Source organism: Gadus chalcogrammus, chromosome 3, assembly GCF_026213295.1.
Source record: "Gadus chalcogrammus isolate NIFS_2021 chromosome 3, NIFS_Gcha_1.0, whole genome shotgun sequence".
Lineage (NCBI taxonomy): Eukaryota > Metazoa > Chordata > Actinopteri > Gadiformes > Gadidae > Gadus > Gadus chalcogrammus.
Window position 1 is genome coordinate 19,049,661 of NC_079414.1, and position 20,000 is coordinate 19,069,660.

General features: G+C 46.3%; 2 protein-coding genes across 2 annotated transcripts in view; one reads left to right on the forward strand and one right to left on the reverse strand.

Annotated features, from left to right (window-relative positions):
* The first annotated feature begins 390 nt into the window (after positions 1 to 390).
* On the forward strand, positions 391 to 8,753 carry LOC130379598 (beta-1,3-N-acetylglucosaminyltransferase lunatic fringe-like). The gene is made up of 8 exons (XM_056586535.1): positions 391 to 965; positions 3,187 to 3,235; positions 3,837 to 3,939; positions 4,333 to 4,486; positions 5,003 to 5,094; positions 5,212 to 5,371; positions 6,006 to 6,091; positions 6,655 to 8,753. The coding sequence occupies exons 1-8, from the start codon at positions 555 to 557 to the stop codon at positions 6,719 to 6,721; spliced, it is 1,122 nt and encodes a 373-aa protein (XP_056442510.1). The 5' UTR covers positions 391 to 554; the 3' UTR covers positions 6,722 to 8,753.
* A 4,103-nt stretch (positions 8,754 to 12,856) lies between these two features.
* Positions 12,857 to 20,000, reverse strand: part of LOC130380070 (protein tweety homolog 3-like) — a 12,447-nt gene continuing 5,303 nt past the window's right edge. The window contains exons 8-13 of the mRNA XM_056587253.1: positions 19,838 to 19,930; positions 19,368 to 19,460; positions 18,616 to 18,752; positions 16,193 to 16,366; positions 15,400 to 15,475; positions 12,857 to 13,052 (exon numbers count right to left, since the gene is read on the reverse strand). Of these exons, the coding sequence (XP_056443228.1) occupies positions 12,918 to 13,052; positions 15,400 to 15,475; positions 16,193 to 16,366; positions 18,616 to 18,752; positions 19,368 to 19,460; positions 19,838 to 19,930 (708 nt within the window). The 3' untranslated portion in view covers positions 12,857 to 12,917. The remainder of the gene's footprint in view (positions 13,053 to 15,399; positions 15,476 to 16,192; positions 16,367 to 18,615; positions 18,753 to 19,367; positions 19,461 to 19,837; positions 19,931 to 20,000) is intronic.

Here is a 20,000-nt window from a genome sequence, read left to right on the forward strand (position 1 = left end):
TATAGCAGACCTGCAGTTTTTCTCTCCTCTGCACCGCTTATCAGAAGAAAAAAAATTGTAGTTAGCTAAAGCGGTTTCCATGAGGCTGAACAAAAATAGTCTTTTTACCGTAAATTACCACCATGAAAGAAATGGAATGTGCAGTGTTGGAACGAATTGAAGAGAGTAGCTTTGGAAAAAGGATAAAAGACAGCACATTTGCGAAGGGACACTATTTTCTCCTTAGTGTGCTGAAGTCTGCAAGAGTTGCAAGTATATCCTCGATTGCCCCTCCACTAGCCCACGAAAAAACAGCGTACACACACACATAATCCAACAGACACATACACATCTCGCTACACAGCAGGCCCCGCCCACTGTCTCCCCCATCTCTTTAAATGCAACGCGTGTGTGAGCTGTGGTGTGGACGTATTTGACATAATGATGCGAGGAGGGAGCAAAGAGACACCACATGGACAGTTTTGAGATGTTTCAGTTGCGAGAGCAACACAATAATAAGTATTAGTTATTGTATCTGAACAGGAATCCAAATTAGGACCCTACTCCCAACGAATATGATGAAAAACGCCGGGAGACCCAAACACAACAGCATCTCATCTGGGGTCTTCACGGGAACCTGTTTGCTGTTCGTGCTTCTACTGCTGGTGGTCGCACACCCCAACAACAATGTGTTGCTGGACGTGCCTCTCACGGGTCTGTACCTCGGAGACGGGCAGACCTCGGCGGCTAGAAACGACGTAGAACCGGACCGATCACAAGGCAAAGTTTTTTCCGCCTATTTCAGTAAGTTGGCGCGGGAGAGGAGAGCGATCGAAGCTCCCAGACGGACCAGAGCGTCCCCGTCCCGGGCGGTGGAGAACCTGTCTCCAGCCGACCTGTTTATTGCCGTGAAGACCACCCGCCAGTACCACGGACTACGGCTGGACCTGCTGTTGGAAACATGGATGTCCCGAAGTTTACAACAGGTATTAAATGTCATGAAATTTTGTCATGTGATGATAACATAGACGTGTTGGCTATGTCAGAGCAATCAGTCAGACATAGCGTCCATGTCTCCCAGGGCTATGATGGCCACACTAATGTGAATCGACTGAATTCATTTTTTTATTAATTATTCATGAATAATAAAAAAAAGTATGAATTGCAATGTCCATCAAATATACTCCTATAGGACTTCATCAATCCATATTCCTCCTCGAGACGATTTCATGGATGGTCAGCCTATCTGAGATATGCTTGCTGTAACGATTAGGGTATCATATTAATGCCAGTAGCCGTTTTAATACCTTAATACCATGAAATTATTTCTCTTTGATCCTGGTGAAACATATAGCCTAAAGATCACAGATATTTGCTCTGGCTTGTGCTAATGTGAGAATCGTTAACTGAACCGATATAAATGCTTCTACACTGGGACTGGAATAGGCTACAACATCTCACTGAATCTCTCCTATAGCCCCATACATTTGTTGACATATAAACAGTCCTTAGACGTCTCGTCTGGACATGGGAAAAAATCAGCTGACATATGTGCACGTGCGTGTGAAACTGACGGAAGACATTCCTGTATCTTTTCTCTCACGCTCAGGTGGTGTGTAACATTACCTGCGTTCCCAACACACCCCTATATTGTCATTCTGCTGACTAAAGGCATGCTTTAATTCCACACACACACACACACACACACACACACACACACACACACACACACACACACACACACACACACACACACACACACACACACACACACACACACACACACACACACAGTCACACACAGTCACACACAGTCAAACGTGCAAACAAGAAAGACTTCAGTGTTGCCTGTCTATACAACTAAAACTGTGGGAATCCACCGTGCTTCTCGTGGGAAATGACGGGCCGTGTGATCACGGGACAACATTGTACTCCTCCTCCTCCTGTACGCTGGTTTGTTACTGCTGCTGCCATTGTCTGGCTCTTCCCAGGCTGCTCTTGGTGTAAAGAACTTAGCCTTGTAGTCTGCGGCATGATGCCATGACAGGTTTTATAGAGGTTGGAGTATTTTTTTAAATGGTGATTCACTTTCTTTGCTCACTTGAAAGGACTACTTTGCTGGCTTTGTACCGTCACAATGTGGAGAGTGTGTGTGCAAATTAAATATGGTTAACGTTGCTCCCTGCTGCCTCTGTCCACCGGAAGACGCGGTGTGGCGAATGACATAAAGCTGGCTGAACATCAGCAGAACAGTCCTTTAGTAGCAGGCTGACATGCAGGTTGTTTTAGCTGTTTTTACGAGCTCTGGTTACAACAGCACTCGACCAAACCTAATCGATGAGTATAGGATATGATATGGCCAGGCTGTGCTGCATTAAATGTATTTCCCTCACATTCTCATACCCCTTCTGAGTTCTATCAACACGGCTTCGATGAGTAAAAAGTTACGCTGAATGGGATGTGAACGAATGTATTATTCTTTTATTTATAGTCTGTCTGGCTGTCTGTTTTTCCGTCATTCTTTGAGAGGGATCTCTTGAATTGGGGCAGCATAGGGGGGCTGATTTTGATTGGAAATGTTTTTATCTTGGCCGTTCATCTGACAGTGCATATGTGTCTATTGGCGTGTCTTTCTGACGGCGTGCACGTCTGTCTGACGGCGTGCATGTCTGTCTGAGGGGGAGCACGTCTGTCTGACGCCGTGCATGTGTGTACGCAGGGTGTAGATATGTACTTCCTGTTTAAAGCCCCTGGGTACCGACTGGCTTCCTGAGTGTCGAAGGACCCCTGACCTAGTCACTCACCACACACACACACACACACACACACACACACACACACACACACACACACACACACACACACACACACACACACACACACACACACACACACACACACACACACACACACACACCGGTCTTTGTTTTGGAGAGTGTGTGGACCATGTGGTGTGGTGCTGATAGACAGGAGGTCCACCTTAGTTTTGGCTCTGGTCCAACATCAACACGGTTAATGTGTTTATTATGGGTACATATATGCGTAGGTTTGGTATGCGTGCGTGTGTGTGTGTGCGAGCAGGTGGCGCCAGAGCATCACCTGAGTCCAAAACAAGCCAGTGAACAATGGGTCTGGAAAAATGTTCTGGCTTCACCACAGAAATAACATCAAACCCCCTGCTTTAATTACTCTGTTCTTATTTTCCAGACGTACGTGTTCACTGATGGAGACGATGACAAACTGAAGAGGAGACTGGGTGAGTTTACGCACGCACGCACGCACGCACGCACGCACGCACGCACGCGCGCGCGCGCGCGATAAGCAGTGTTATCTGGGCTGGCAGGGAGGTGGAACAGGAAGGCTGCAGTAGGCCTGCCGTGGAGCCAGGAACCTGTGGCTGCTGACTGGGCAGAACGTGACTTCCTGTGAACACAGGAAGTCAGCCCGGCACCATCCACACAGTCTTGTTCACCTTAGCCAAGCATTATGTCGCCATGGACACATTTGAACAACAATATTTTGAAAATGGGATCAAATGAGGTCTTTCAGTTATTGTTTGCAAGTTAAAGGCCATTCCTTGGATGTATTATTATACCATAGGATGTGGTGGCTGAAGAAACATGGATATGTATATATATATATAGATATAGATATATATAATTGTAAATTAGAATGTGCTTTGTCTCTGAGATTTAACTATCATTCACCAATAACGACACACACTTGTGATTTCTATAGCTACTCTGCACTCCCCAGTTGTTTTGTTCATGCAGCTAATTTCTTTGTATTGGTGACTGCACTTGTAAGTGCCTTTGGACAGAATGGTCGAAGGCTAAAGTATGTATGGTCTTCCTCAGGAGGTCACCTGATCAACACCAACTGCTCCGCCAGCCACAGTCGGCAGGCACTGTCCTGTAAGATGGCCCAGGAATACAGCGCCTTTATCCATTCCGGGAAGAAGTAAGATACACGCACACACACCTGTACATAACACACCCACACACGCACATACATACATACATACATACATACATACATACATACATACATACATACATACATACATACATACATACATACATTCTAGGTATATATGTACCCATAATAAACGCATTAACTCTGTTTATGTTGGACCAAAGCCAAAACTATGGTGGACCTCCTGTCTAGCAGCACATGGTCCACACACTCTCCCAAACAAATATCGGACACACACACACACACACACACACACACACACACACACACACACACACACACACACACACACACACACACACACACACACACACACACACACACACACACACACACTCTGACTGCAGGTGTGTGTGTGTGTGTGTGTGATCATTCCAGGTGGTTCTGTCATGTGGATGATGATAACTACCTGAACGTGGGCTCCCTGGTGAAGCTGCTGTCCCAGTACAGACACACCCAGGACGTGTACCTGGGCCGGCCCAGCCTGGAGAGACCCATTCAGGCCATAGAGAGGCTGGGCTCCACACACCAGGTGAGCGTTTGATTCAGAGCTGGGATGGTCTTGTACGTTATCACAATAGAGGAAATCCTGTTTGATCACCTTCAGGCGTCTGGTTTTATTTGTGCTTTGAATGCATTACATAGGAACGTGTGAATGTGTCATAGGAACGTGTACAGATGTGCTGGATAACCTACAGACACATATTTATTGGTTATTATGTTATTATTAGATGAGAGGAAGCCTTGATCGGGAAGGTTTTAAAAATAACCAGACAAGAGCGTAAGGTCGTACGGCAGACTTCCGTTCAGCAAAATCCATCAAGTAGATAAACCATGCGTTAATGGTATCTCCGTGATTATGAGCAGCATGTGAAAGTGATGTAATTCAGCCGATAACACTTGAGTTTCCCCCTCAGGGATTCTATATCCCTGGTCGGCTGCTGTCGGATGCAGCATGGCGTCTCTGAATGCGTTCTTTGTGCTGCCTGGTGTCTTCTGGGAGCAGCGCTCTGCTGATGCACATCGCTCTCTGTGTTCCTTTGCTCAGACCCAGAAGGAGGTGCGCTTCTGGTTCGCCACTGGGGGAGCAGGGTTCTGCCTGAGCCGGGGACTGGCGCTCAAGATGAGCCCTTGGGCCAGGTGAGCCCTGAGTCAGCAAACCAAGCGAAGACCCAGTGGGGTTCCTTTGATCCAGGTCTGTCCTTCGCCCACACCCACTCACAGCCTTCCTTCTGTCGTGTTCTTCTCCCTCGCTAGCGAGGGCGCCTTCATGGTCACCGCCGAGCAGATCCGTCTCCCTGACGACTGCACCGTGGGTTACATCGCCGAGGCCCTGCTGGGCATCGGCCTCACGCGCTCCCCCCTGTTCCACTCCCACCTGGAGAACCTGGGGCTGGTGTCGGAGATCCACCGCCAGGTACGTGGAGTGCCGTTGAATCAGCATCCCTGGAAGGCGATGTGAAGGCTGGTGGTTTTAGTGGGTTCAGCGTAGCAGGTTGGTATAAGCCCGTGTCCCTGGCAGCCTCCAGAAACGTGGGGTTAGGTCAACATGCACCACATTAACCAAGGGGCTCATGCTCGTGTTTTTTCATGTGTTTCAAGTGTTTCCCAACCTTTGGCTCTGAGCCCCTCTTGGGCTCTGCCGATATTCATACATGGTTCCCGAGAGAATGCTGACTGATGAGCTATATGTTTGATGATAAAAAAAAATTATCTAAGAAATATTAAAGGCCCTCTTGGAGTGTGGATGATGGCTGGTTAAGGCATCCTCAACCTGTGCACATTTATAGCTCAATGTACAACAGGGGTGCAGCCTCACCAGGCCCCAGAGTCCAATCATTCTGACTCGGGCCAGGGGAGACGTTAGGGGCCGATTTTGATTGGGTTGAAAGTGTGCGTGTGTGTGTGTGCGTGTGCGTGTGCGCGTGTGTGCGTGTGCGTGCGTGCGTGCGCAGGCACGAAAATGTCAGAAGATGTTGAATGGAGTCATCACTTGGGGGCCACTCGGTGAAGGGCTGATTTGTATTGAAATGTGTGTGTTTTGTTCCCAGGTTACGCTCAGCTACGGCACAGTGGAAGGCAGCAGGAACACTGTGAATGTGAGGGGACCTTTCAGCACGAGTGAAGACCCTACCAGGTGCGTGGGTGCCTGCATGGTTATTTAGGAGAATACATTTTTTTTTGGGGAGTCAAAAAAACGAGTGAAACAAAACATACATTTTTATAGATGTTATTTAGACCGTAGCTTCTTAAAACCTAACTTACACACATGCTAAGTGACATTACTTACAGTAAACTGAGTCAACATTTTGGCAACTGGCTTCATCCCTCCCCTTCCAAAACAAAGAGTTTCTAGTAAGAATTGCGTAAGCCTCATAATATAGTTGAACCACGATAGGTATCCTGTCTGTATCCTGTCTTTGTTCATTGTGTGTGTGTGTGTGTGTGTGTGTGTGTGTGTGTGTGTGTGTGTGTGTGTGTGTGTGTGTGTGTGTGTGTGTGTGTGTGTGTGTGTGTGTGTGTGTGTGTGTGTGTGTGTGTGTGTGTGTGTAAAAGGGGGGGGGGGGGGGTTGTGAACATGCACACTGTCTCACTCAGTGCACTTTAGACGACACAATTTTCTTTCTGGCATTGCCTTTTTGAAATCCCCAGTTAGCCACTTCCATGCATTGTGTAACCCGTTTCCCTCTGTTGTCTCAGGTTCAAGTCTGTCCATTGTCAGCTATATCCAGACACTCCATGGTGCCCCAGCCCACAGACACTCTAACCCATGGAGGGACCAAGGAGTGGAAGGCTTAGCAGTGAAGAAACTGAGAGAGGGGGACGCACTGAGAAAAGCTCCACTTTGTTCCACTCGGCTGGAGAAAAAACAAACAAACAAATTGTTGGAGCGGTTTGAGTCTGGGTTTTCCCTGCTCCGTCCGATCTTCACACAAGCACACATCGCTCTTTTTCAAAGCTTTGCTCATGTTGGACCATCTCTCCCATTAGAGAGAGGGCGGGAACCGTTTTTCAAAAACATCTACAAAACACTCTACGTCAAGGATTTGGTTGTGGTTTCGAGAAACAAGTCCCAAGGATGGGGCATCTTTCTGGCCAGGCAACTAGGCCAGGAAACGTTATTACTCACTCTATTGATCACTCAATAGAGAGTATTGATCACTCAATAGAGTGATCAATATAATAGTGACTTTATTGATGATGGCTTGTTATTTCATTGCATACAAGGCATTTATCTTTAAAGATCAATTTAAATCCTACACTTGGATTTACGGCAATGACGAAAAGGAGGAAGACACAAGAGATGACGGGCAGACACTGAAGAGAGAGAGGGAGGTAGAGGGAGAGAGTGAGGGAACTTCCTATATACGCCATCAGTCTCTCTCAGCCTTTCATTCCAGTAGACAGCACTACTCAAGCCTGTCACTGGTTCCCACGCATCTCATTGGTCACATCAGCCTTCTGAATATCTGCAGCTTGCCTTGCAGTGCTTCTATACATTCCCATGGCCTCTGTTCAACGCCCAAGTGGTGAAACCTGTTGCTGGTGAATGTTTGTGTAGTGTTAATATGTGCCATGTGGCCTGGCTGATGCCACACTGCTTCCAAAGCCCTGCCACCATGGAAACTGTAGTGTGTCAGACTGCAGTTCTTGCTGCATTGCACAAGTGAAGTGAAACCAAATAACAACATCCAAAGCCCTACTACCTGGCATTATTCTGGATGAGTAAGCAGGCAAACAAGAACACTTGGGTTTGGAGATGACGTTTATATCTGTAATGCTAGGATACATTTTTCTTTCTGTTGAAAAATGAATTGAGTCTCTTTCTATTCCTCAAGCCTCAACTCAAGTTTTTAACCAATCATAATTTATAATACAATTATTGAATATGAGGTGTCCTCAGCACGGAAGAGTGCAGACAGAGACTAGCGGAACAGGACTGGGGAAGTGATGGAGCAGACGGAGGCTAAACGATTAGGCTCACATTAGAGGAATGGAAGTGTGTGTGAATGCATACGGAGACTGAGAAAGATCCTCTTAATGAATACCGAAAAAGCTTTATTAGTATATTAACTGTGCACTTTTAACCGTGCACTTTTAGTTCAGCAGTTAACAGTTCACTAAATGAAACGACATGTTGTACAGAGAAGGTTCTATTTTCTTTTTAATGAGTTTCTTTCATTTATTCGTTGAAATTCTGAAATTAGTGGTCACAAACGTAATGGGATTTTTAAAAGGTCATAGGAAACGACTACTTTTATGGTGCAATAACCGAAAGGCATCCACGGGACTTTTATGGAGAAATGACTCATGTTGGGTCGTATTGGTATTATCATACAAATGGAGAGTGGCTTAACAGCTTTATTTGTTAGCACGTTATGAAGTCAAACGTCTTCACCAACAGGTAGAATATCATTGTTCCCTGTTTGTGAAATACCTGAACTATCACCAGAATATCTGGAAAATCATCCATGAAGTAATAAAATATTTTTTACCAAATGAGTTATAAATGTATCATATTTTCAGTGCTGTGGCATTTTCTGTACTGTATTGATAAACTGAGTGTACTGGAGTCGGGGCGGGGTACATGAAGTTCTCAACTATGGTAACTGACGCTCGGGAATTGATATAGGGGTCGACTTGGACACCACACTGACATTTCACCTCTGACCTCATTCACATTCTAGCACTATTAGACACTTGTGTACACACACACACACACACACACACACACTGTCTCTTGGCCCATAATGTCTTGCTTTGATCAAGCCCCTGCAGAGATTAAAAGGCAAATACATTTGTTTGGTATTTTGTGTGAGTGTGTGTGTGTGTGTGTGTGTGTGTGTGTGTGTGTGTGTGTGTGTGTGTGTGTGTGTGTGTGTGTGTGTAAATGTGTATACACAACTGTACTCTACACAAACATGTGTCTGGGCGATGTCCCGCTGTAAACTCAGGGGACATGGTGTGAGAGCACCGCAGGGAGCAGCCGCACACACACGCATACACAAACAGACGGACAGCTTTGTTCTACTCAAGAGTGCGCAAAATGGAATACAAGGAAAGAAACAACGCCATCTACTGTTCGTATTCATTACTGCAAGCATTTAGATAACTTGCATCGCTACATACCTTATTTGCGTTTCTTAAAATTGATGCAAAACTTACTGTATATTTATTTTATAACACACTGTTTCAGTCATGCAGCTCATTGCCCAACAGAAAAGTATTTGGGTTTGGGTTTTGCAAACACAAACACATAAAGAAATTCATTAGAAGAATACATAAATAAATAGAATACACTCTGTATCAGTAAGTTAAAGTGGCTTTAATTGTTTTCCTTTTTTATTACATTTATTCCAGGCTGAATGATATTATTACCACAGTTTTGACATGAACATCATTAATATCTTAAGTTAAAACCTTAAAAGGAACTTTCAGAGAAAACCGAAGACGTCTACCACACCAAGATACAACTGCTTTTGAAGTCCTGCTCAACTGTTTTTTTATTTCTTCGTTTTTTTTATTTTGCTTGAGCGGGCCCCATATTACATTACAATGTAAAAACTGGTTCTCATGGGTACTTTTGACGTTCCCTCAACAGAGATTTGTGCCAAAGGGGGCCCCAGCGAGTTTGCAAAAACAACGTTAGACAGGAAGCCAAGGAGCGTTTTGAGTCAGGTGTGCAGACCTACGCTCAAACACAGTTTTTTCGTAAAACATTTGCAATGCAAGACAGAGATTCAGTCGTCACTAATAAGAAAAGAGAGGGAAACAAACGGCTGCTTTTGCCTTTGTTCTCCTATTTAAAAAAAAGAAGAAGCTATAGCTATCGTTGTTTTAATTCTTTACATTTCATCTTTGTACAAGACAGACATAAAAAAAATGCAGTGATATGAGAGAGTGTAGTAAGAGTTTAAAAACATTATGAAAGGCCATCAGTGACTATTCCAATGGATCTTGTCATAGGTTATCCCTCCCCGGTGCACTGACACCGTTGAGTACTACAGCGTAGGTAGTGTAGTTACTGTGACAATGAGAACATATCACTGTAAGAGAAATCACAGGTAAGATGATTGTCTCGCTATTATGAGCAGTGGCTGTCCCGTTAAGAGGAGAAGAAAGCGGTTAAAAAAGCCCAGACGGAGGGCCGGTCCAAGGGTGCTGTTGTAAGCGCTGGGCTGCTGTACAGGTCAGTAGCCTACGTAGCTCATTACAGTATGCATTATTCTATAGAAAACAGAACAAATTATAATGTACCATGACAACTCTTGTTGGATGCCACAGTTGAGGGGAATGGTTGGGGAGGTGGTGCATGTCGTATGGCTCCTACGGCGCTAGATGTGTACGTGAAGTTGAAACAGGACCACATAAAAAGCGATCAGAGGACCGAGGTGTGAGGAATTGTGTGTTTTGTATATGGGAGAAGTGTAGTATTATGTTTAGGAGTGTATGCATACAAGTCTCTGTATCGTGTGTGTGTGTGTGTGTGTGTGTGTGTGTGTGTGTGTGTGTGTGTGTGTGTGTGTGTGTGTGTGTGTGTTTGTGTGCTGAGTGCGTGTAACTATAACTGTAAGTAACACTGCAGAAGGCTTGAAGCACTCGCGTGTTAGATTTCCTCATTCGGACACACTGTTTACGGTCACTTACACACGGTAACACTGAGATATAGAAAGAGCCAATCACACGGTAGCGAGGCCACACGCAGACTCATACGTATGTTTCTATACATTGTACAGGGTTCAGAGAGAGAGAGAGAGAGAGAGAGAGAGAGAGAGAGAGAGAGAGAGAGAGAGAGAGAGAGAGAGAGAGAGAGAGAGAGAGAGAGAGAGAGAGAGAGAGAGAGAGAGAGAGAGAGAGAGAGAGAGAGAGAGAGAGAGAGAGAGAGAGAGAGAGAGAGGGGAGAGTGGAGAGAGAGCGAGAGAGTGTCCCTACCATACGCACACTTGGTAGCTTATAGCGTGGCCGTGCCTTTCTGTGACAACTTCTCCATTACCACCTTGAAAAGTCATTGTGTTTCTTTAAGACAACAATAACAACCAAAAATGGACTGGTTGAGAGGGGCTAGTCAGTGGGTCTCGGACCCCTGGTCATAGCAATGTGCCTTGAACCTCTCCAACTCCAGAGGTCTTCGTTTGACGGATAAACATAAACAAAAGTTTACAAGAAAAACAAGAGAAGAATTTTTTTTCTTTGTCACAGTACCACATCAGTATTAACCGCTTTGTAAAACAAAACAACCCAAACAAAGTTGAACACCACTAATTGTCCTACATTCTAAGAGGGTTTATGAAACAAAACAGAAGAAAAACGAAGCCCGTGTTCATTGAGACACCCAGTTGTTATACTTGAGGAAATACATTGTAAATCAATCCAAAAAAATAGTTATTAGTAAGTAGTTTTTTCTTCTTTTTTTTCGCCTTCCGGTTCCTTCTCCTTGCGAATTGATTGGCAGAATGAGCACCGACTCTGGAAACACGTTGGACACCACGTTTCACCAGCCATTTCCCGTTTCTGATCATCTTCTTCTTTGTCCCCTTCTTTGTCAACTCTGCTCTTATTTACATGGAGGAGAAAAATAGTCCCATCCAGAAATGCGTTATCCTCCTCTTTGTCGCTCTCCCTTTTTTTGATTCTTTCATCGAGGCAGTAGCAGAGGGGCGAACATCCGGTGACCCTCGTTATTCAGAGTTATTTGGCACAGGTTGAGCACATCGACGTCTCTTTCCGTCCCGCCTCAGTGTCTTCCAGGCGCCCGCAGAATGAATCATTCCCAACAGAGATCCATTTGAAAAGCGCTTGCAAGAACACACAACAGTCCTGGCTCGTACTACAACAACAACAGCAAAGCAAAACCTCCTTCCACGTGCTTATGCACACCTTAACCAATGAGAATAATAAAATTAAAAAATAGAGCTGCAACACAGACAGCTCCGTATTCAAGTCATTAATTTTGGGTTAAAACAATACTGTTGATCTACAGAGGAAGGTAACCCCAAAAGTGTCTGCCGTCCCAGACACCAGCTGTTAGCTATATCGTTAGAATGGCTTTTCTGATTCACTTGTTCTTATCTCCAAACAAATGGTTTCTGAGTGCATGTATGAGTGTGTGCGAGTGTATGTGTTTTGACATGAGAAAGGTACAGCAACAATTCTATGACACACTAAGCACACCACCATGTTAAACCAGAAAGGACTTGGGTCTGTTTGCCCAATGAATTGCTCATTCAGTATTTACAGCTATGTACAGATTGTTTGTGTGTTTGTATGTGTGTAAGGGGGTGGGTGGGTGGGGGGGGGGCTTGTTATTGTGCAAGTGGTTATGTGTCCCACTTCTCAGGAATGTGGACAGTGTGACTTAAGGGGGATCTGTATGTATGTTTGCATGTGTGTGTGTGTGTGTGTGTGGGGGGGGGGGGGACGTTGAAGAAAATGCGTGGAATCTCCACTAGGGGCCAGTGTACTGGAACCATGGAGAGGGCTTTAAAGTAGTTGTTATGCAAAGGAATGCATTAACGTGGTAAATGTAGTCTTGGAGGCATGATACAGGTTATTGATGAGGAGGTTGGGTACTTCCTCTTCTTTTGATTGGGTGAGATATGAGCTCATTAAAAGTGCACTGCATGCCGAGGCGCTGAGTTGGTGAGTCCTGCTTGATGTGGGTTACGTGTTCCTCCGTTTGGGGCGGGAGGGGAGGGCAGGGGGTTCGGCCGAGTGGTGGAGGTCGTCGTGGTAACCATCCCCTCTGACCTTGGAGTCCAGTGGGTTGTTTTTTTCTGAACTGCTTGGAAGCAGCTGAGTGGGGACCTTGAGCCCCCCCCCCCCCTCCCCCCCATTCTGTCTGACTGAGGCATTGGAATGGAGAGGAGGAGGAGGAGGAGGAGGAGGAGGAGGAGGAGGAGGAGGAGGAGGAGGAGGAGGAGGTGGAGGATGAGATGGAGGCGGCGGTGGTGTGGCGTCGCCCTCTAGTGGACGGAGGACTGGGGACGTGCGGTGGCGTGGGGGCGGCTGGCCGGGTCCAGTTGGTCGTTGGGGACGGACCGCCGGTTCTGCTCGGGCCTGCTGGTGGCCAGGTACTTGGCCCTCATACTAGAGGTGTACTGGATGGAGTGACAGACACAGGGGCGGGGTTAGAGGGGTGGAGAGGAAGGAAGAGAGGACAGGAAGAAACCATTTTGAAATTGGGCAGGAGTGCCGGATCATAACTTGACACATAAGAAACGCAATAGTTACTTAAAATAAAACAATTAAAATGTGCAGAAGCAAATGATAAGAGACAATAGTTTCTGAATTCAAGAATTAGAAAATGAATCTTAAAAAATTGCTCCATGTTCTCAAAGCTATGAGAATGGCTTTGTGCAAAGAGAAACATATACAGATGGACAGATTGATCTATTTCGAGAGATAAATAGATAGACAGAAACACAGACAGGCAGGCAGACAGACAGACGGGACAGAGAGCGACGGACAGACAGACACAACAACGTGTGAGGCACACAGAGACAAACAGGTGGAGTAGAAATACTTTCACCGGTCATTTGGACAGCCAGGGGGGGTTGAGTAAGACAATAACTACATGACAGCTGATTAGATCGGATTAGAATAGTATTATTATCACATCTACATGAGGAGTTGTGGTTTTGGTTTGGTTTGGTCAGTCGGTTGTAGTTAGTGCTCCAGTTCTGATGTAGAAGGTGGAGTTAGAAGGAGTTAGTGGTGCTCTCTAGTGTGAGGAGTTAGCGAGTTACATGGACAAAACCCTGAAGGTCGCTTCAGGGACAAGATGGCCTCCGGTCATCAGAGATGATGGACAGCTGTGCCGGGGCACAGTATGGCCACAGACAGACAGAGGTCGTGGTGGGGGGTGGGGGGTGGGGGAATAGGCTGGTGGTTCCCGTGCACAGTACTGTCTTAATGACGTCGTCGTCGATGGTGAAGGTGGTGAGGGGCCACAGGTAGACAGGGGACACATGCACCTTGAGTAGAGAAATGCACACATAGAGACACACTATGGGGACGGGGAGGGGGGGAGAGGGGGAGAGGACACCGAGCTAGGGGCACAGGGTGCTGCCGTGTGTCGTGGAGCCAGAACAACCCTATGTCTACTATATCGGAAGTACTTTCTATCGATTTGTATTAATAGATACATCTATATTTTTGCTGAAGGGGAGAGAAGTACCGAAGACGGGTGTCTAATGTTGCAGCGAGCATCGTTTCAGATCTTAGTTATGGTTCCATGTTGACGCAACGCAAGGGATTTACGGACCCACTGCGTCCTTGCGGACGCCCCTTGTGTCGAGGCGACGCAGCAGCAAGAGCTGTGAATGGTCCGCTAATGTATACCTGACGTAAACCCGATGCAGAACCATAACAGGTACACGACTGCGTCGAAGCGACTGCATGGTCTTTGCTTTGCGTCAACGGGGAACCATAACTAAGCCTTCAGATGTCACTTGACCGTAGATACAGATCTGATTTATTTTGCCTGTGACGTATAAATATGTCTAGACCTTGTCTGCCTTTAACGCTGCCTGTTGTACGTGCGGTATATATTAAGGTGCTGTCATAGACAACAGATTACAATTCACAGTATGGCGGTATATCAGACTATTAAATACAATATTTAAAAAACGCTGCCATTCATGGACAACCCCTTCACATTTCCAGACTAGTGATTCAGGATGAAAAGGACCTTCTTTCCTCCATCTTCTTCAAATGTAAAGTGGTGGAACACAGCTGTTCTATTCATATCGGTATACTTTTTCTATTTGAAGAAAGGAATTGTAAAAGTTTCAGGCACATCAAAAGTAGTCTTGGAAATTAGAATGCCGAATGGCGGGTCATATTGCCTTTGCAACATGTATTATCACAATGTTATATTTTATCTCAATTGTCCAGCCCTTATTATTCCCAATTGAGACGGCTGTTTGTTTTATAAATGGAATAATCACATGCCCTCCTTCCATCATAGTGACCAGAGAACAACACGACCACCCAGAGCCTCTCTTCACATCAGAAACAGAGACATCTCAAAATTGGAGATAAATGTGATGACACAGTATTATCAAAGAAATCCAACTCCTCTCCGCTGTTCTAATGTCTACCTCTCATATTGCTGTTGTCCCAGGCTGCCAAAATGACCTCTATGAAGACATTCCACAATACCCCCCTTTTCTCTCAGATGACCAGCGTGCAGTGGTGCAGGTAGGAAGAGCAGACCAATACGTTCCAATAGCCACACTAGCCTGGTACCGGCCATCACATTATACACACACACAACGTTTCTGTGCTTTATGGGGACCCCGCGGTCCTCATGACACAGAAAGGGCGCAGCCAAAACCAAAGGGGTTTGGCCTCCCCCCCGAGGTGTCCAATCAGATTGTCCGTAGTGTGGGTATTGGAATGCGGCGGAGGTGGGAGAGGGAGAACTAGAAAGTGTGCACTTACAGAGGGCGGAGGGGACTCTCTGCCAATCAGAGGGGTGTTCTCACACCGAGGGTTCTGAAAGTTTGCGTTCTGGCTCCTGCGTTGTAGAATAAGAGGTTAACTGACAGGCGTCGCCAGAGGTTCAACTGTGGCCCGGGTCCCTGTATCTGAGCATGCTCCATCTTTAACTAACTGCCCAACGTTATAGATCTATGTCATACAAGTCAAATCATGAATGGTCATTTAAAGAGCAATGTCACGGCGATGACTTAACTTTGGTCTTACATGCATCCTTATGTTTGATCCTTACGTACAGAAAATAAGTTTTGACCGGACTATAGGCTAGTCATAGTCGATCAGTTCATTTTACACTGTGGGTATTGCTTGTTTACATTATCAGTGGGTATTTCTTGATTGAACTAAATCGAATAGCAATTGGTCTTTTAAACATTTGGTATTCCAAACATACTAACAACACTCTATTATCCAGAGTGCTGTTGTTCTACCAGATGTTTGTGCCAACTAGCTCAAGCCTTTCTTCAACCTTCGTTCCCAACATTATCGGTTGTGCCAAGGCTTATGTATCGACATGCCGTATTAACAGTTGAGGGAATTCTAACAAGGGTTGTCTAGCTACAAGGTGTGTCTAGCTAACATTAAGAGTGCCAACAGATATGAGAGCCAGGGGTCTAGCTAGCCGCTATCTGTTCCTCTATGTCAAGCAGACAATTTCTGCAGTGCTGGTTAGCTTCTTATAGCAGGCGGTGTATCCTCCGAGCTACCCCTAGCTAGCTAGCCGTAGGTGCTAACTCACATGTACTCAGTGACGGGGGCATTGCTGACAGTGTGCGCCGTAGCGGGCAGGCTAGCTTCGCTACCAAAGCTCGAGCCACAGCTGTAGAGGCTGGGCATGTGAACTCGGTACAGGTTATCGTGCGCGCCGCCGCGCGAGGCGCCCGACTCGTCCTCGCCATCCTCCTCCTCCGTCCTTGGGGGTTGGGTCGGGTCGAAGGGGGGGCCGGGGTGAGGGTGGGCGCGGCGAGGGGGGGGGGGGGGGGGGGGGGGGTGAGAAGAGGGGGGGAGAGAGGGAGGGACAATCCAAGAGAGACAACAAGAGTTTAGGTGTTTTGGAAGGGAGGTTAGGAGAGGACGAGGAGGGGAACACTGGTAAGACTGAAGCGCCTTTAGCGCCAGCGCCGCTGACTGGGAAAGACATTTGTAGCATCTTGTGTCCGGGAGGCCCCTGAAGCAGAGTCAAGTTGTGAGGCCCGACAGTGGCCCACACAACGACACCATGCGGGTTCATAGCAAACATACAGACGTTTGAGGAGGATCCAGAATAAATAAAAAATGCTGTACTTTTTATTTTTACATTTCAGTGCTAATTATTTGATTGTGAAGATAGTGAGGATAGACCAACATTCATATATTTGCCAAATTCATTTAAAATGTGCCAGGCCATGCATTACTGGGGGAAAGAAAAAGTCAAAGGAAAGAAAATCATATAAAAGGTAGGAAATAATAAAAGCTTGGCTGAGCTAACCATTTTTGTTGACAAAATGGTCAAAAATATGAAACAGTCAGCAACATAAGATAATGAGGTATTAGATAAGTGTGCTGATTTGGAAGTTGGATATCTGGCTACGGAAATATATACAGAAATGTTCATCCATTAGATGATGTTTGATATACCCTTTACTTGATCAAAAAAAACAACGGTTGTGTCTTCCTAGTAATAAACATTGTCCAACATTTGTATAATATAGTCCAAGATTTTTTTTCTTTTGATTAAATTAGATTAGATACAACTTCATTAATGCCCTATAGGATTAATGTTATTTGTTGTTTATAATTTGGTTTAAAATAATTCCTAATTTAACTGCAATTTAACCCTGTTAACCCCTCAAGATAGCTAACAGAGAAAGGACATCTCATCCTGTAATGTTAAAACTAGGCGGCGGGAATAGGGCAGTGCCCCAGTGAGCCACAAGGGTGTGCTAAATGACAAGTCTAACCAAGCCTGGAGCGGCATACAGCGTGTCCTTTGTCTGCATGCAGTAAACACAATACAACAACCCTCTTCAAGACTAGGGGGGCTGCTTGTATTAATGCAGCAAGAGTGTCATTATGGTCTGTTTGAATTCTTGGTGAGAGGCATACAGTGATACTACTGCTTACTCCCACTCATCAAAGACCTATCTAAGCTGTGGTTCATACCAAGTGTCGTCCATTGGTGCATTCCAACCACTGACGCTGTATTACATGCTATTTAGACCTGATAAATCTAACAGATAGTTATCCAAAAGGCAGAGGAAGCGAGGATAACATTATCATCTTAGTTACTCATCGACTGTAAACATCCAGTCTGTGTCCCTGGCGCTAGAACTAGAGCTGTAGGAAAACGCATTCTCACCAATTGCTGAAGCCCAATGTATTTCCAAATCAGGACAGGGAGGGGAGGGGGATGGGGAAAGGAGGGAGGGAGGGAGGGAGGGAGGGAGGGAGGGAGGGAGGGAGGGAGGGAGGGGAAAGAGGGGAGTGACGTGGGGAGAATGAAAAACATGGGGAGTTTTGGTACATTTTAGAGATGCTCAGAGACAAGATGGCAGAGACAGTTTTGAAAATAGTGGCACAAACAAATGAAGACAAACAAAAATAGAAACAACAGAATCACAAACATTTAGTGAAAAGGGAACCGAGACAAATAAATATGCAGCCAGGGGTGGCAAACCGGACGGATGGTTGGAGAAGGGGACACAACGGCTCAAAGATAAACACACAAAAATGGTGACATGCACCGATTCTAAACAAGGTCGCTCTATTGGGCTTTCTCCTGTCTGTTTCTGACCAGCAGGATAAGGGTGGGAGGGGGCAGCAGCAGGTCAGTCAGGTAAAGTTAAAGCACAGAGCAAAAAGGAGTCAGAAGAACCAATTGCGGGTGATCCAGAACCGCAGGAACCACAGGAAGAAAACACATGAATCATGAACGTTCAATCATTTGCACTTCTTTGATGCATTCTTGATAAAGGTTGTGAAAGGGTGAATGTGTGTGTGTGTGTGTGTGTGTGTGTGTGTGTGTGTGTGTGTGTGTGTGTGTGTGTGTGTGTGTGTACGTGTGTTTGTATGTGTTTCTGCATGTATTGCGCGTGCTTGCCTGTGTGTGTGTGTGTGTGTGCGTGTGTGTGTGTGTGTGTGTGTGTGTGTGTGTGTGCGTGCCTGTGTGTGTCTGCGCCCTACCTCTTGCTCGGCCAGGTGTGAGGCACGCTGCAGACGATAGAGGAGAACATGAGGGCTGTGACGAAGGAGAAGAGCACCAGGTAGATGAGGCCCTCCACGCCGTCATAGCACAGGCCCGTCAGAGCCTGGACGTAGTCCTGAGGGGGGGGAGGAGACAGGGGGAGGCCGGGGGAGACATGAGACAGGAGGGGGGGGGATAGGAGAAGGGGGAGGAGAGATGAGGAGACCGGAGGAGGAGAGAGGAGGAAAGAGGGGAAGGAGGAGGAAGAGGAGGAGACAGTAGGAGAGATGAGGAGAGAGATGAGGAGATAGTAGGATGAGAGAGAAGGGCAGGAGGAGGAAAGAGGAGGAGGCGTAGGAAGATGAGAAGGAGGAGGGATATGAGAGTGGAGGAGAGAGGAGTAGCAGGAGGAGGAGACATGAGGAAGAGAGAGGATGAGGAGACAGGAAGAGGGGAAGAGGAGGAGAAGGACAGAGGAGGAGGAGAGATGAATTGGAGGAGATGAGTAGGAGCAGAGATGGGAGTGGGAGGAAGAGGAGGACAGGATAGGATATGGGGACAGCAGCAGGGTAGGAGAGGGGAGGAAGAGAGGAGAAATGAGAAGGCAGAGGAGAGGATAAGAGAGGAGACAACAAGGTGTCAACAACGAGTCAAATCATTTAAAAAGTTGTTCTATTACTCATCATTGAATCATCATCAGCTGATAAAACCACTCAAAGACACAAACACACGCACTCACTCTCTGACTCACCATGTGTAGGCTGCGGCAGTCAACATGAGCTGTAAGCTGATGCAGGCCCACTTCGGTGGAGTTTAACACGGACTGGATCTGTTCAAGGTTCCCCTATCGAGGCAGGTTGCGTACATAGATACATCACACATATGGCCGGTGATAAAGCCACTCAGTCAAGGAGTCCACACAGAGCTTATGCAAACGGTTACCGCAGTCACAGAGTTGACCAGTAACTAGGCAACGATGCTTTCGAAACGGTTTCTGTTGTGACAGGTTCACAAAGGCAAATGTCACATTTTCTGACGTAGGTGCTAGCTTTTCTACATTTGCCTTCATGTGATTGTACTGACGCACAGACAGACATACACACACACACACACACACACACACACACACACACACACACACACACACACACACACACACACACACACACACACACACACACACACACACACACACACACACAGACAGACACACACACGGACCTTAGTGTTGGGGTAGTCACGGGTGGCGGATCTCAGTAGCTCAGCTACATCGTCCTGCATCTCTACCAGGGCTTTGTGGCTCCCAGACAGCCTCTGTAGACACACACACACACACACACACACACACACACACACACACACACACACACACACACACACACAC